The following is a 14170-nucleotide window of genomic DNA, read 5'->3' as shown; positions in this document are numbered from 1 at the left end:
CAGCATCTTAAGTTCAAAATAATACTGTTAGCATGGTTCTTTGCAGTAGGCTACTCCCAGAGCATTAATATGTATCCTTTACAGCCTTACCTACTGGTTCATTTTATCTTTCAAAATCCTAGGAATGCAGGAAAACTATGGTATCTTATTGGAGCAGTTCCTGACTGAGGAAGGCCATCCCATCTCAAACTAGTTAACTGGCCCCCATGATGGCCTTTAATTGACACTTTCAGCAGGACCTGCTTATGTCACAGTGTATGTGTGTTTACCTGTGTCTGATTTTCACCTATATGAGTCTGTCCTGGGGTCCGCACATTTGACTATACTTGACTTTAAAATTGTGAATACTTTATGATTGAACCAGAAAATAAATTAAAATTATATTTTGTTAAGCTATTTCATATAGAAAGAGTTGTGAGAAAGAGGAACTGGGAAGAAGCTGAAAGATTTTGCCAAGCACTTGGAGCACACCTTGCTAGCTTCAGCCATATGGCCGAAATAAAGGAATTTCTTCACTTTTTCATGGACCAGTTCAGGTAATATTTTTAGAATGAGAGCTTCTGTGTTAAATTTGATATCCTCTAAGTATTCAGAATTGGTATTTCTTATTATCTAAAAGGTCACTCAATGCTCAGTAGTTGTTCAGCATGGTATACTGTGTACAAGACTCTGACGGACTGAAGGATGAGTGAAGCATAGTCCCCACCCTTTGCATAATCAAGTCCAGTAGTCGGGAAATGAGTAGTATGGCAAAAAATCTAGAACCCGGTAAAATATTGTTAGGGCCATAATAAGGAAGAAAGGGTATGGGAATTCGTAGAAAGGGGGAAGTGTTTCTGGAAGGGCTAATTCTCAGAATGTAGGTAAAATTTTGAAAAATAAGATGGTAGAAGGAGGCCAGGAGAAACACTGTATGCAAAGGTACCTGAGACCAGAATGTATAGTAATGGTCAGGGAGGAATGAGTCATGCTTTTTAGCTAGAAAATGGAATGTGGATATGAAATCAGATCTCCTTGCTTATCAGGTAAGGAGTTGGATTTTAGGTCCATCAGCTTTCTCTCTCCCCCTCCCCCCCTCCCTCACACATACACACATGCACATATCATGGGTGAGAGAAATTAAACTTGTGATTCAGACACATAAATGACAAAAAATATTATAGAATGGGTTGAGGAGAGGCAGTGGGTAGACGCAACTAATTAGAACACTCCCCTGATGGAAACCTACACTGAGGAAGCAGCAGTAAGAGTGGGAAAACTGAGCAGTGATTAGAGATGTTACAGAGACAAAATCAATAAGCCTTTGCAATTTTCATGTCAGGGTTGAAGGAGGTCCCCTGGGTGGCTTTTGTTATGTCCTTAACGACAGTGTGGAAAATATGAGCCGAATGGTGCTATTAGGGGGGAAAATTTTCTCCAAGCTTTGAGGACAATCATAGGTCCTAGGGGCTTCGAGTCCACAATTTACTCCCCCCTCACTTTTCTGAACTGAAAAGAAGACCCAACTCTGTAAGTCAGAGATTCAGAATATACTAGCCAAGATTACAGAAAAGAAGTCACCATGTGGATATGTCCTTGCGAATTCTTTCCCAGTCTTTTTTTTTTTTCTTTTTTTTTTGGTGGGGGGAGGATGCATGGGCTGGGAATTGAACCTGGGTTTCCTCATGGCAGGTGAGCATTTTTCCAATGAATCACCCAGTCATTTTTTTTCAAAAACCTTTATAGAAAAATATGCACACATATATGGTCCAATCAGCGGCTCACAATATCATTGCATAGTTGTGTATTCTTCACCGTGATCAGTTTTAGAACATTTGTATTACTCCAGAAAAAGAAGAAAAAGAACTCATATATCCCACACCCCTTACCCCTCCTCTCAGTGACCCACAACATCAATCCACCCGAATTTTACCCTTTATCCTCCCCCTATTATTTATTTGTTTTTTTATCCTTTTTAAAAATTATTATTCATCTGTCTATAACCTGGATAAAACGAGCACCAGACACAAGGTCTTCACAATGACACAATCATATTATAAAAACCGTATAGCTATACAGTCTTCTTCAAGAATCAAGGCTACTAGGACACAGCTCAACAGTTTCAGGTACTTACCTCTAGCCACTCCGAAACCTCATAAATTAAAAAGGAACATCTATATAATGCTTTAGAATAACCTCCAGGATAACCTCTCGGCTCTGTTTGAAATCACTCAGCCACTGAGACTTTATTTTGTCTGTTTTTTGTCTTTTCCCTTTTGGTCAAGAAGGCTTTCTCAATCCCATAATTCTGGGTCCTGACTCATCCCAGGGAGTCAGATTCCATTCTACCAGGGAGACTTACACCCGGTCATTTTGACTCAGGCAATAAAAACCTCAAAGATAAGCAGCAAAAATAAAACAGGTTACAAATAAAAAACAAAGAAAAATCTGACTAGCATTATTCTCTAGGACATTAAATGTAAGAAGGCATTTAAGATCTGACATCTAAAGAGTTCTGAGGTGGGAAATATTTACAATATAATATTTTTTTGTTCCCAGTTAAGTCGCTTTTCATTTGTGAAGATAGTAATTGACGTACACCACGTATGTTCCCTTCTTGAAAACAAAATTTCTAAGATATATTCCACTGAGAGATGAATAAAAAATCAAGAACACATGAATTGGTTGTTTATTATAAAATAATTGGAAGGAAGAATATAACATAAAATCATAGTCCCAAGTCTAAATAATTGTAAGATATGAAAATATAAAAATGGAATTATATAATGAAGGATGAATTCCAGGACATGCCAAAAAAACTAATTTATCCTTTATCAATTATGATTAAGCCCAAGTCTCACAAATTGGTTTAGTAATAAAATCCAACTATATACAGTTGAAGGACACCTAAAATAGCGTTTGCCAGGCAGTATCTATCCAGCTCAGAGCGTTTCGTGTCCTTTTTTCTGGGCAGAAGGGGCTAAAAAGAGCTTCATGCTTGAGACATTTCAATAAAAATCCATATTTTTAACATGTCTTTAAAAATTAAAACAACTGGCAACATTTATTGCAGCAATAAGTTAGTACTGAGAAGCAAGTGGCTCACTGAGATGGGACATCACTCTCCAATTTGCCATGGTCTCTAATTTATTATTCCTTGACCCGCTTCACTTCCGTATATCATGTGCTTATCCCATATAGCATCTTAGTTAATAAACACTAACTTAAAACAACTAAAATGTTACAGTTAAAAGAATGGGTAAACATACATTATGCAAATATGGACAGAAGAGTCTCAATATTAGAAGTAAAAAATGAATTACGTAGGAAAAAGAGATCTGTTTCTTACTGATTAAAGGTATAGTCTACAATGAAGCTATAACAGTCAAGAACAATAATGTACTGAAATAAAATAGAATCAAAATATATAAAGCAAAAATATTAATTATTTGAGTGAAATTTTACAATGAATAACAGTAGTGGGAGATCTAAAGCTGTCTTGGTCATTGGCAAATGAAAGAGGCAAAACATAAATAAATAATATAGAATATCTGAATGGTGTAATTAAGGTTGAAGTAATAGATATCTCTTTGTTTCAGATTGCAAAGGTGATACATACTTTCTTTTTAAGCTCATTGCCTGGATTGCTTATGATAGTTAATCCGTTAGGCTAAAAAGAAAACCTCAGATACCAAAAAAGGTGAAATTGTGCAGGTTACATAAGAAGTGAAATAAAACCCTACCCACTTATAAATTAAATATTTTAAATAAATCTTGTGACAAATACTCAGAATTGTATAGGTGATCATAGCACTCATTCTGAAATTCGTGAAATATAGTCAAAGCTCAACTTTAAGGTACATTAATAACTTCAAGGGCTTTAGTTGTTAAGCAAAAAGAATGAAGATAAGCATAAAAGTAAGAACAAATGTCAAAACAAATCCAAAGAAACCATACGAAAAATTTAATAAAGATAAAGGTGAAAATTATGAATTAGAAAATAGAAAAGTAGTAGAAATGACAAATAAATCCAAGAGCTAGATCTCTGGAAATAAAACAAGAAAATAGAAAAATCAACTGATCATTGAATTTGGAATAAAAGAAAATATGTATAAAAAAAAAAGAAAATATGTATAAAATGAAGCCTAAGTAAGGCTAACAAAACCCATTTTATGGAAAAGTTTATTATTTGGTGAGAATACTGTGTTATAATCCTATGCCAATATAACATGAAATTATTGAATAATTTATAGAAAAAATAATTAGAATACAATTGATTTGATGAATAGAAGCTCAATAATCCAATAATCATGGAAGAAATGGAAAAAGTTGGCACTTTCTTCTGAGAATGAGATGGTACTACATGGAACTATATATGAATTCCTTCAAATCTTAAAGAGAGCATTACCATGTATTTCAGTAGTTCCATTACATAAAAACTAATGTAAGAATCTGGTTTCTTTTACAAACTAGTCTAATCCTGATATCAAAGCCTGACATTGATAACGCAAAGAAGGATTATAGACCAATCTCATGAGTAGAAGTGAAAAGCATGATACAATAACAAACACATATAGTACTTTTTATATGCCTGGTAATGTCCTGAGTGTTTCCCATCTATTAATCCTCACAACAGCCTATGAAGTAGGTTCTATTATTCTCCCCATGTTATTCAGTTGAGGAGACAGAGGCACAGACAAATAAAATAGCCAGCCCAAAGTTGTACTGTTAGTAAGTAAAGGTTACAGTTTTTTAACCGAAGCCATCTTTTTCCACAGCCCGCTTTCTTAACCCCTATAGTACCTCAAAATAATAAGCCTTGACCATTCAGAGTGTTCTAATTTGCTAGCTGCCGGAATGCAATATACCAGAAACAGAATGACTTTTAAAAAGGAGAATTTAAAAGTTGCTAGTTTACAGTTCTAAGGCTGAGAAAATGTCCAATCTAAGGCATCTAGGGAAAGATACCTTGGTTCAAGAAGGCCAATGAAGTTCAGTGTTTCTCTCTCAGCTGGAAGGGCACATGGCGAGCATGGCAGCATCTGCTGGCTTTCTCGTGGCCCTACAAAAAAGGATTCTCTCCAAAATGTTTCTTCTTTTAAAAGGATTCCAGTAAACAACTCCACCTTCAATGGGTGGAGACACACCTCCATGGAAATCATCTAATCAAAAGTTACCACCCACAATTGGGTGGGTCACATCTCATGGGAACAATCAGAATGCTCCCACCCAGCAATACTGAATAAGGATTAAAGGACATGGCTTTTCTGGGATCCACCATAGATTCCAACCAGCATGCAGGGTTTCTTCTCAGAACACAGGGTTGGGTCAATACCAGGAATTCTGTAGACCAAGTCAAATATCATGTGGTCATCCTAGTAGGTGTTGAAAATGCTTCTGATAAAATTCAGTGTCATTTTTTGCTTAATATATAAATATAAAATATGTCTAGTTAATATGTTTAATATTTACATCTTTGTAAAAAAAAAGAATAGAAGAATAGTTCAAACCAATAGCCTCACTTAAGGATGAACTATTAAATGCATTTCCTTGAAAATCAGAAAAAGGTAATGATCTCTCTTATCACTGTTACTGATCTTTGGAATTTATCTGCTGAGCATTAAGATAAAAATTAAAAAAAAAAGACTATACCATGTTTATAGTACCTTAACTGGGGAAAAGGCAAGTTATTAAAAAGAGCAAAAATATACCGTTTACATAAAAAAGGTAGATTACAAAAATATTCCAAAAAAGGGTAATAGTAGTTATCTGGGAGATCAGATTTTAAGTGATTTAAAAAATATTTTCCCCAAATTTCTGTATTTAACAGATTTGTTTACTGTGCCCACCATTGTGTTTTTCTCATTAAAGAAAGTAAAATTTCACTACGGTGTATTGGGAATTTAATGTGAAATACAATGTCTGTATTCCATAAGTATTCGTTTTTAAGCACCTATTGTAGAAAGACATGTATTCTAGAGTTTGCCTGGCATTAGAAATTAATATACAGAAGTTCATTGCAGACTGATCTAAGCCAGTTTGGACATACTGATTCTTAGGTTCTTTTTGAGATGAGTTTCTGTTAGCTACTCCCCCACAACCTTGAGAGTAGGTTATGATGAATGCGAAACTCAGACCAAATCCTTTCACACACAGGTAAGCAGGCACAAAAATGTTTCATACAGCTTGTGTTGTGAGCTAGGCAGTGTCCCAGCAGTCTGTCCTTTTAAACGTTCTAATCATTATCTTGCACAGAAGATTCACTTGTGGTGGACGTCTTAGTATTCCTGAGGTAGAATTCTTTTCCCACTGTGCTTGGCATCAGGCCGTCACAATTGCCTGACCCAGTGACTGGACATGGGACTGTTCAGGCTCTATCCCAGATGCTATTTCTAAAGGTACAGGCTTCTGGCCTCACTAGATTCTAATATGCCAGCAACAAGGGTAGTGAATGTCTCTAAATATTTTAACTAATCTTCATATATTGGTTAATTTAAATTTCACTGAGAACCCATTTCTAACATCATGCTCGTTAACAAGCTCTAATTTCACTGACACAGACCCATTTCTGACATTCTTTCTGCTTATCACCAAGCCTCGGGTGTAGCTTTGGCTCATGGAAGTCCTCGTGGGGGCCATCTCTGGAGAATGGGCTCTCTGACCTGGAGCTGATCATTCCTGTGATGTGAATTTCAGGCAGGGCAACTTACTGGCCCCTAGATCTCAAGCTTGACACACAGTATCATATTGATTTGGTAAAAGTATTTTTAAGGGAAGTACATAACACAAGAACTCTAAGTTCTGAATACCACCAATCAAGTGGTTAATAATCTCCACTGGAACAGGGAGCCATGGAAAGTATGAAGCAATGAGGTTGTAGGTATTTGTGGGAATCAGTTAATGGAAAATGTTGAAATATCATATATTTCATATATGAATGTGATCATTTAGAGTCTCTGTATACAGGATGGAGTATACTAGATAACTAAACTGAAGTTTGAGAGGTCAAGAGCCTTTCTTGGATTGTTTCTTGGTTTCTGATCACATTAGCTAAAGGTATCCTCCCCTCAATTAAAAATCAATACAAGTTCATTACATAAATATTTGGAAAAAATAAGAAAGTGTAATGAAAAAAATAAAATCACCTCAAATCTCAGCTCCCAGTTATAAACATAATTAACATTAAGTGTAAGTACTTTCCATTTTCATCCAATACTATATATATATATATAGTTTTTACAAGATTGATTTTCCACAAAATGTATTATGCATAATTGTTTTCTAAGCACAAAAGTAATGCATGTTAATTTAGAAAACAGAAATGCACAAGAAAAAACTAATTTTCATCATCTCTTTGCTCGTAGGGACCATATTTTTCCCCCTCTTATCCCTGTAGCTGACACAATGCCTTGAATTGTGGTGTCTGCTTAATAAGTGTTTGCTCTATTAATAAAGAGACTATTTTCCTGTGCTGTACTTAAAAAGAGAACATATTCTAAAACCAACATTGTAATCATTTCTTGAAGAGAAGGAAAGAAGCAAACCTACTTTTATTGGGAAATGATTCTAACGCTTACTCCTTGAAAGTCTTACTTTCATTATAGGAATTGACCTTTCTCAGCAAGATGTCCATTGCCCAATTTGTGTATTGCATGCCAAGGAATTAAGTCAGATTACTGCTCTACTTCTCTAGATCTAAACTCTATTTGTATTTCAATGGGGGGATTTATGGAGCACCAATTCATTAATTGCAACACTTAATGGCAACCCAATAGGAAAAGCCATTGTACCATAAAAATATTCAGGGATTAGAGAAGAAAATCTTGTTTGCAGTACCATTGCTGCTGTGTACACTGCCTCCTGTGATACGGCATGAATAGATTTAGATATAAATCTAAGGCTTTGCAGAATAAACACCCCCATTACATTGTATTTATTGGGGGTTATGGCTGAGATACTGTTTTCCTTAGAAAACAGGTAGAGCAGGAAATTCTACTGAGAGTAGGAATTTTAACACAAATACACATATTAACCTTTTAGCATTGTCTTTTTAACCTAGTAGCTTTAAAACCACACACTCAGTGCTTGAAGTAAAAGAAATGTATATATATAGAGAGAGAATCTCAGTTTGGTTTGATTCCACAGTTATGATCAGGTGAATATTTTTTTCACATTTCTGAAATCCGTGTTACAAGTGTGCAGTGATTAATGCACTTTCCAATTTCTTTTTCCCTTTATCTACTTATAACTAAACCAGGTTAAAGCAGAATCAAGTTATGATTCAAGAAATAGTTTCCCTCTCTTCCCACAAAAAACACAAGTAGCTACTGTTTTCTATATTTATGACTCACGAGTGAATCCCTTAAAATGGAAACTGAAAACTAAAATTTCTGTTAAAATGAAGTTCAATTTCAGCAGCTAGTGGAGATTGGAAATTTTGGACAATTGGTCAAACTCTGTTCTCTGGGAAACTGCTCTCAGAGATGCAGCAAAAGAACTATAAATGAATTTGAAAGCAGAGAAGTTTCTAAGTGGGGGAAGGTGGAGCCAGTGACTGAGAGAGGGCTGATTGGACAGGAGCTTGAGAATTAGCCTCTGAGGATGCTGCCAGTGGGAGATGACTCTAGTTTCATGAAGGTGACTAATGATCTTTGATCATTTTCTTGGTTGTACTGTTGATTGTGTGAGGAAGATAAAATATCTAATGCTTACTTTAGGGAAACACAAAATGATAGTATGATAAAGTTGGAAGCTGGTTTAGATAGCTCTGATAAGCTGAATACACAAATTGTAAATTCCTCTTAGTGCTGCTAAATTAAAAATGGACTTGTCTCCATTGGATTTATTTTAATTCTGCAATTGCTCTTTCTCTATGATAGAAAACAGTATAACAATAAATCCCAAAAGGGGGCAGTCCTTATATTCTATTACAAAAGTTGAAAAGTCTGAGGTTAAAAAGATGGAAAGGTATTTATTAATATTAAAATAGAGGGGATATTGTACAAAGGAGAGTGATAAAGAAAAACAATTGTTTATTAGAAGGTGAGAAATTTGCTTAAAATTAAGGTTGCTCCAGTCGTTAATTCACTAGTAAATTTTGTAAAAATGCAAGACTTAGTATATTTCCCAGTAGGTTTTGAAGCTGTACATTCCATGTATTCAACTGAGCTTGAAAGTTGGGGTTGGCTTTAGTTTTGGATACTGTACCAGGCATAAATTATATTATATTTATAGTGTATTACATGTATATATCTGTATCATGTACGTGTGTATGTTGTGTGTGTATATATACACATGAATACAAATTTGTTGATAATATAGATCATGTGCCATTAGAAGGTTAAATTATGTAGAAAGTGGTTTGCTTAGTAAGGCTAAAAAGTAAATTTTAGAAAAAATTTTCAAGTGGGGGAGAAAAATTTTAATAGTTTCATCATTTCTATTAATACTGGAAATATCTCCCTGCCTAGAGTATAAATTTATTTGAGAAGAAGGGACCACTTATAATGTACATTCCTGTCTCCATATGTTTTGTATATATGTTCTTCTCCCTTGAAATGCCTAGCCTTTCTCCTCTCAGCCATTCTGAATACCGGCACACTGTAAGCATTTAAATTGTGGCTAGAAAACATCATCATCCACCCTCTGAAGACTGTCATTTTGTTCTGCCTAGTCACAAAATGTTTCCTAACTTCCTGCAGTCCAGTGACTGCTCTTTTCTTTGATCTTTTGTAGTACTTAAAGCTTACACAAGTCATTTGATATGCTTTAAAACTGTTCTTACCCAATTTGTTATTGGATAGATCTAAAACTTCTCTAAAAATAGCATACTATTTTCAAAAATATTCTCACATGTTTTTTTGTCCATATATATCTTGTCTCCCTAACTAGCTTATATTCCATTTGAGGGTCTTATACATCTCTGCACCACCCACTACTCTTAGTGCAAGGCTTTATACATAAAAGTCTTAATACTTTTAAGTGATTAAGTATGATTACTGAAGGGATTGCTTAATTATGTTTCTCTAGTATAACTCATGGAGTTTGGCACTTAGAAAATACTCAAATACATATTTACTTTAAACTTAATAGGCAGTAGAAGTTGATCTTTTTTATTGTGTTTAATGAAAATAACCAATGTTTCGTTCTATATTTTAGAGAATTGACGGTGTTATAAACTAATGCTTTGAGAAATACTGTTGTTGTGCTTGTTCATGTCAGAAAACATTGTCTAAAACTAAGGCACTGTGGTAAAAGTTTTGGAATAATCAGTGTTTTCTTTTTTTCCTTAAAATTCAAAGCAGAGTAATGTTTGCCTTGCCTTTCATATGAAGAAGAGAACTTAAATTTTGTTTTTAAAAGGATGGTACTTTTTTTTAGTGCTGTACCATATTAAAGATTCAGTTTCATTTCAGAAGTCTGTCTTATATGACTTGAAACTGCTTTTTAGCTAGTGATAAGATCTCCCGAATAAACTTACATGTCTTAAGCACTTTAGACATGTGAATGCTAAATATTTTTGTCAAATGTTTATGCTCACATTTTTTAATGCTTCCTTTTTACATAGTGACGAGCGTTGGCTGTGGATAGGTTTGAATAAAAGGAGCCCAGATTTACAAGGATCCTGGCAATGGAGTGACAGTACACCAGTAAGTTAAAACTCTTATTTTCGGTAATTTGGAAGAAGTGTTTGTTTCAATAACAAGTAAGTTGATTGTTAAATAATACATCCATATACTGTAAGGCCATGAAAATTATGTAGGTGAATCTTTATTGAAACGGAAATAGACTCAGTTATATAAAGTGGGGTAGAAACAAGTTACTAATCTCATTTTTAATTTTTTTTAACTCATTTAATTTATATGTAGTCAAAAAACAAAAATCAAAAAACTGTAGTGGCCCTCTTTGGTTAAGATTACAAGTGATTTTCTAAGACCTCTCTTGATTTAGCATCCTGATTTTAAAAAAGAGATGAAAAAGTTTTCCTTCTGTAGCATGTAGACACTTTGAATTATTAACACTGCCTAACACAGCTAAATTGCAGATGTTTGCATCAGCTTTAAATTCTTAAGTTTCTTTTGCTTTTTCAGGTGTCTACTATAATGACAAATGAGTTTCAGCAGGATTATGACATTAGAGACTGTGCTGCTATCAAGGTCAGTATAATAGGGGAAATCTACATATTAAAAAAATAAAAAAACTGGCATCATGCTCAGTCAGGCAACAGATCCATGGAGTGCCTTCTGTATTTGGAACATGTGATGGCTGCTATGAAAGATAGGAAGGAGTACCCATGGCTCAGCCCTCAAGCAACTTAACTCACAATCTGTTTGGGAAGCTAAAAAATAAATCTAGAAAATGAGTTTCAAATGAGTGGGCAGAAGAGGGCTAATGAAACTGAAGAACAGGAAGTGCTCACTATGGCCTGTTTCCAGAAAGAGGTGGGACTTGAACTGGGGTTAAGAAGGAGGGTGGGGTTTGTAAAAGGTGGAATAGAGTGAAGCTTTCTGATGAGGAAAAGGTGGGAGTGGGAGTGGACAGGATAAGGCAGTGAGGAGGACAGAATACAAGTTAAAAAGTTTTAATTGGTGTTGTGGTAGAAGACTAAGATTGGTGCTAAGCAAAGGAATTTGTACTTTTGGTTTTTGATTAGAGAGGGTGACATGAACTAAGGAGAGTATGTGAAAGATTAATCTTGAGATTGCTGTCAAGATGTACCAGATAGGATTGGAAGTTAGGCATTTTCATTTGCAGAATACATTTATTCATTCACTCCAAAAGCAGTATGTCCAAACAGTCTGTCAGGGACTGAGGGAGACAACAACAAAGTATATACAACACTGTCCCTGTCTTCCCAGAATTTACAGGCCAGTAGGAGATAAAGATAAGTAAATAAGAAATTACAATACCATTGGGTAAGAGCTATGACAGGGAAAGTAGAAGTTTTATGCAAGAACAGGGGTGTTGTGGCAGAGTCATGATGATATAATGGTGAGAGCAGCAGTTAACACTTTTTGACTACTTTATGAGCTAACCATTGCACTAAACATGAGATATACATTATTCCACTCAAAACTTAAGTGTGAGGTGAGTACGGTTACCATTTTTATCTTACAGAGAAAGCAATTTAAGCTTTGAGTAACTTACCCAAGTTTACATAATTATAGAACTGAATTTAAATCCACATATGTCTGGGTCTAAAGACTCTTACTATGCTGTGTGATTAGGCATTGTAGAAAGAATCAGGAAGAGTACCGATTTTTGGAAAAAACGGTCCATTTTACTTTAGATATTTCTAATCCAAGCTATTGGTAAGAAATAGCATACAGTAAATTGAAACCTTTCAGGTGTTGAAGGAAAAATATATATTAAAACTAAAAACCAAAAACAACAACATGGGGGGTGCAAGGGTAGTTCAGTGGTAGCATTTCTGCCTACCACGTGGGAGACTTGGGTTCAATTCCTGGCCCATGCTCTTCCCCAAACAAACAAAGAAATGAAATACCAACCAACCAGACGAAAAATAAAAATTCAACAAATGGTGCTGCAATAAGGGGATACTCACATGGAAAAAGAATGAAATGTAACCTCTGCCATACAGCATACAAAAGAAAAAATACATAAATAAATAACAAAAAAAGCAAAAGAGCCAAAAAGCAGATTTGCAGGAATTGCCACGACATAAAATGAAAGATGAGGATGAAGTCTAGATAGTATCTTTGTTATGTAAGCTCAATAAAGAGACTCGAGAAGAAGGTCATTGACCATAAATGTTATAGAAAGATTGAAATAAATAAGAACTGAGAAAGTCATCAGAAGGCACTATTTTCCCCAAAGTAACAATTCTTGTAGTAAACTGTGTTGTAGTATGATGTTATGGAACTCCCATATTAACACATGAAAAGGTTTAAACTCCAGAGAAGCTTATGAAATTTCCCAGGCGTATGAAGGACATGGATACAATAAACTATGTTCTGTGTAATTAAATTTTCGGTATATGAAGAGATTTGAAAATCCACCTAGAAAATAAATGAAAGATTCTCTCATTCACCTGCATCAGGAACAAGCCCAGCCAGGGCAATGTTCTGTAAGAAGAATCTTATGTCAGTTGCCCCTGTACCCACCAGAATCTTTACTGTAAGGGAAAATAGTCCAAAATGATGGGAGCTACTCCCAGCCTGCCATCCTCTTCTCTCCTCTCCATCCTCCCCCAGCTGCTAGCTGGGATTTGGACGCTGTGGAGGGCTTCAGCCCTCTAGAAATGGCAGAACACCAGAGAAGGAATCTGGGCCCCTGATGACAGACTTCTTTTATACCACTTTTCACAGATCTGCTCAGATCATGGGCTGGTGTTTAGAAACCATGCAACTTGAATATCCTTTTCTAGCTTGGTCTTCTTCCAGATTTAAAGATAAAAGATCATACAATTTTATGCCAGCAAAAAAAAAAGAGAAAAGAATTTGCATTTGGAACATAAACATGCCTTTATGATATATTCCCTTTATCAGCCTCTTTGAAGGCTGTTACTGTTTACACACTCCATTTATTCATGTGTTCATTCATTAGACAAATATCTTAGGTGGTAGAGCATTTAGATGAAGACCATAGGGCTTACAATTCAGTATTTCATAAGGACCTCATAAACTTCAAAATATTCTGCAATCTTTTTCTACTTTTAGGTCAATCGTAGGCCATGGAGAAGAGGATGGCATTTCCATGATGGCAGAGAATTAATTTATTTGAGGCCTTTTGCTTGTGATACAAAACTTGAATGGGTGTGCCAGATTCCAAAAGGTAAATGGGAGTTACTCCTTTTCATAACCTTCTTATGTTAGCTTTGTGGATACTGAACCAAAAGGCACCTAAGAAAGCATCTTAGGGTGTATTTATAATTAAAGAAAGCATATAAAGATGCAATAAATATTCTTACTCCCTCACCCCACCCCACATTCACCCCCATCTGACTCTCACTCCTGGTAGAAGGCTGACTTGTTAAAATTAGGTAATGCCTTCCTCTTTGATCATGGAAGAATTTGAATAGAAGATGAAAATTTAAGGCTCATTTAGGCAGATTAAATTTTGGAATAAAAGATCATTTCAAGTAAAGGGGAGGTGTGCCAGAAAAAATCCTTTTAATTTTTGTTTTGACAAGAAATAAAGGATAAAATGAAGTTAGGCTGTTTCGTGGACA

General features: G+C 35.2%; 1 protein-coding gene across 3 annotated transcripts in view; it reads left to right on the top strand.

Annotated features, from left to right (window-relative positions):
- Positions 1-14170, top strand: part of LY75 (lymphocyte antigen 75) — a 212563-nt gene that overhangs the window by 43193 nt on the left and 155200 nt on the right. For all 3 annotated transcript variants that reach the window (XM_077153968.1, XM_077153967.1, XM_077153966.1), the window contains 4 exons: positions 394-536; positions 10547-10628; positions 11070-11135; positions 13659-13773. In XM_077153968.1, coding sequence (XP_077010083.1) covers positions 394-536; positions 10547-10628; positions 11070-11135; positions 13659-13773 — 406 coding nt within the window. The remainder of the gene's footprint in view (positions 1-393; positions 537-10546; positions 10629-11069; positions 11136-13658; positions 13774-14170) is intronic.

Source organism: Tamandua tetradactyla, chromosome 3 (genome assembly GCF_023851605.1).
Source record: "Tamandua tetradactyla isolate mTamTet1 chromosome 3, mTamTet1.pri, whole genome shotgun sequence".
Taxonomy (NCBI): Eukaryota; Metazoa; Chordata; class Mammalia; order Pilosa; family Myrmecophagidae; genus Tamandua; species Tamandua tetradactyla.
The sequence above is the reverse complement of the archived record's forward strand: the minus strand, read 5'-3'. Positions and strand labels throughout refer to the sequence as shown.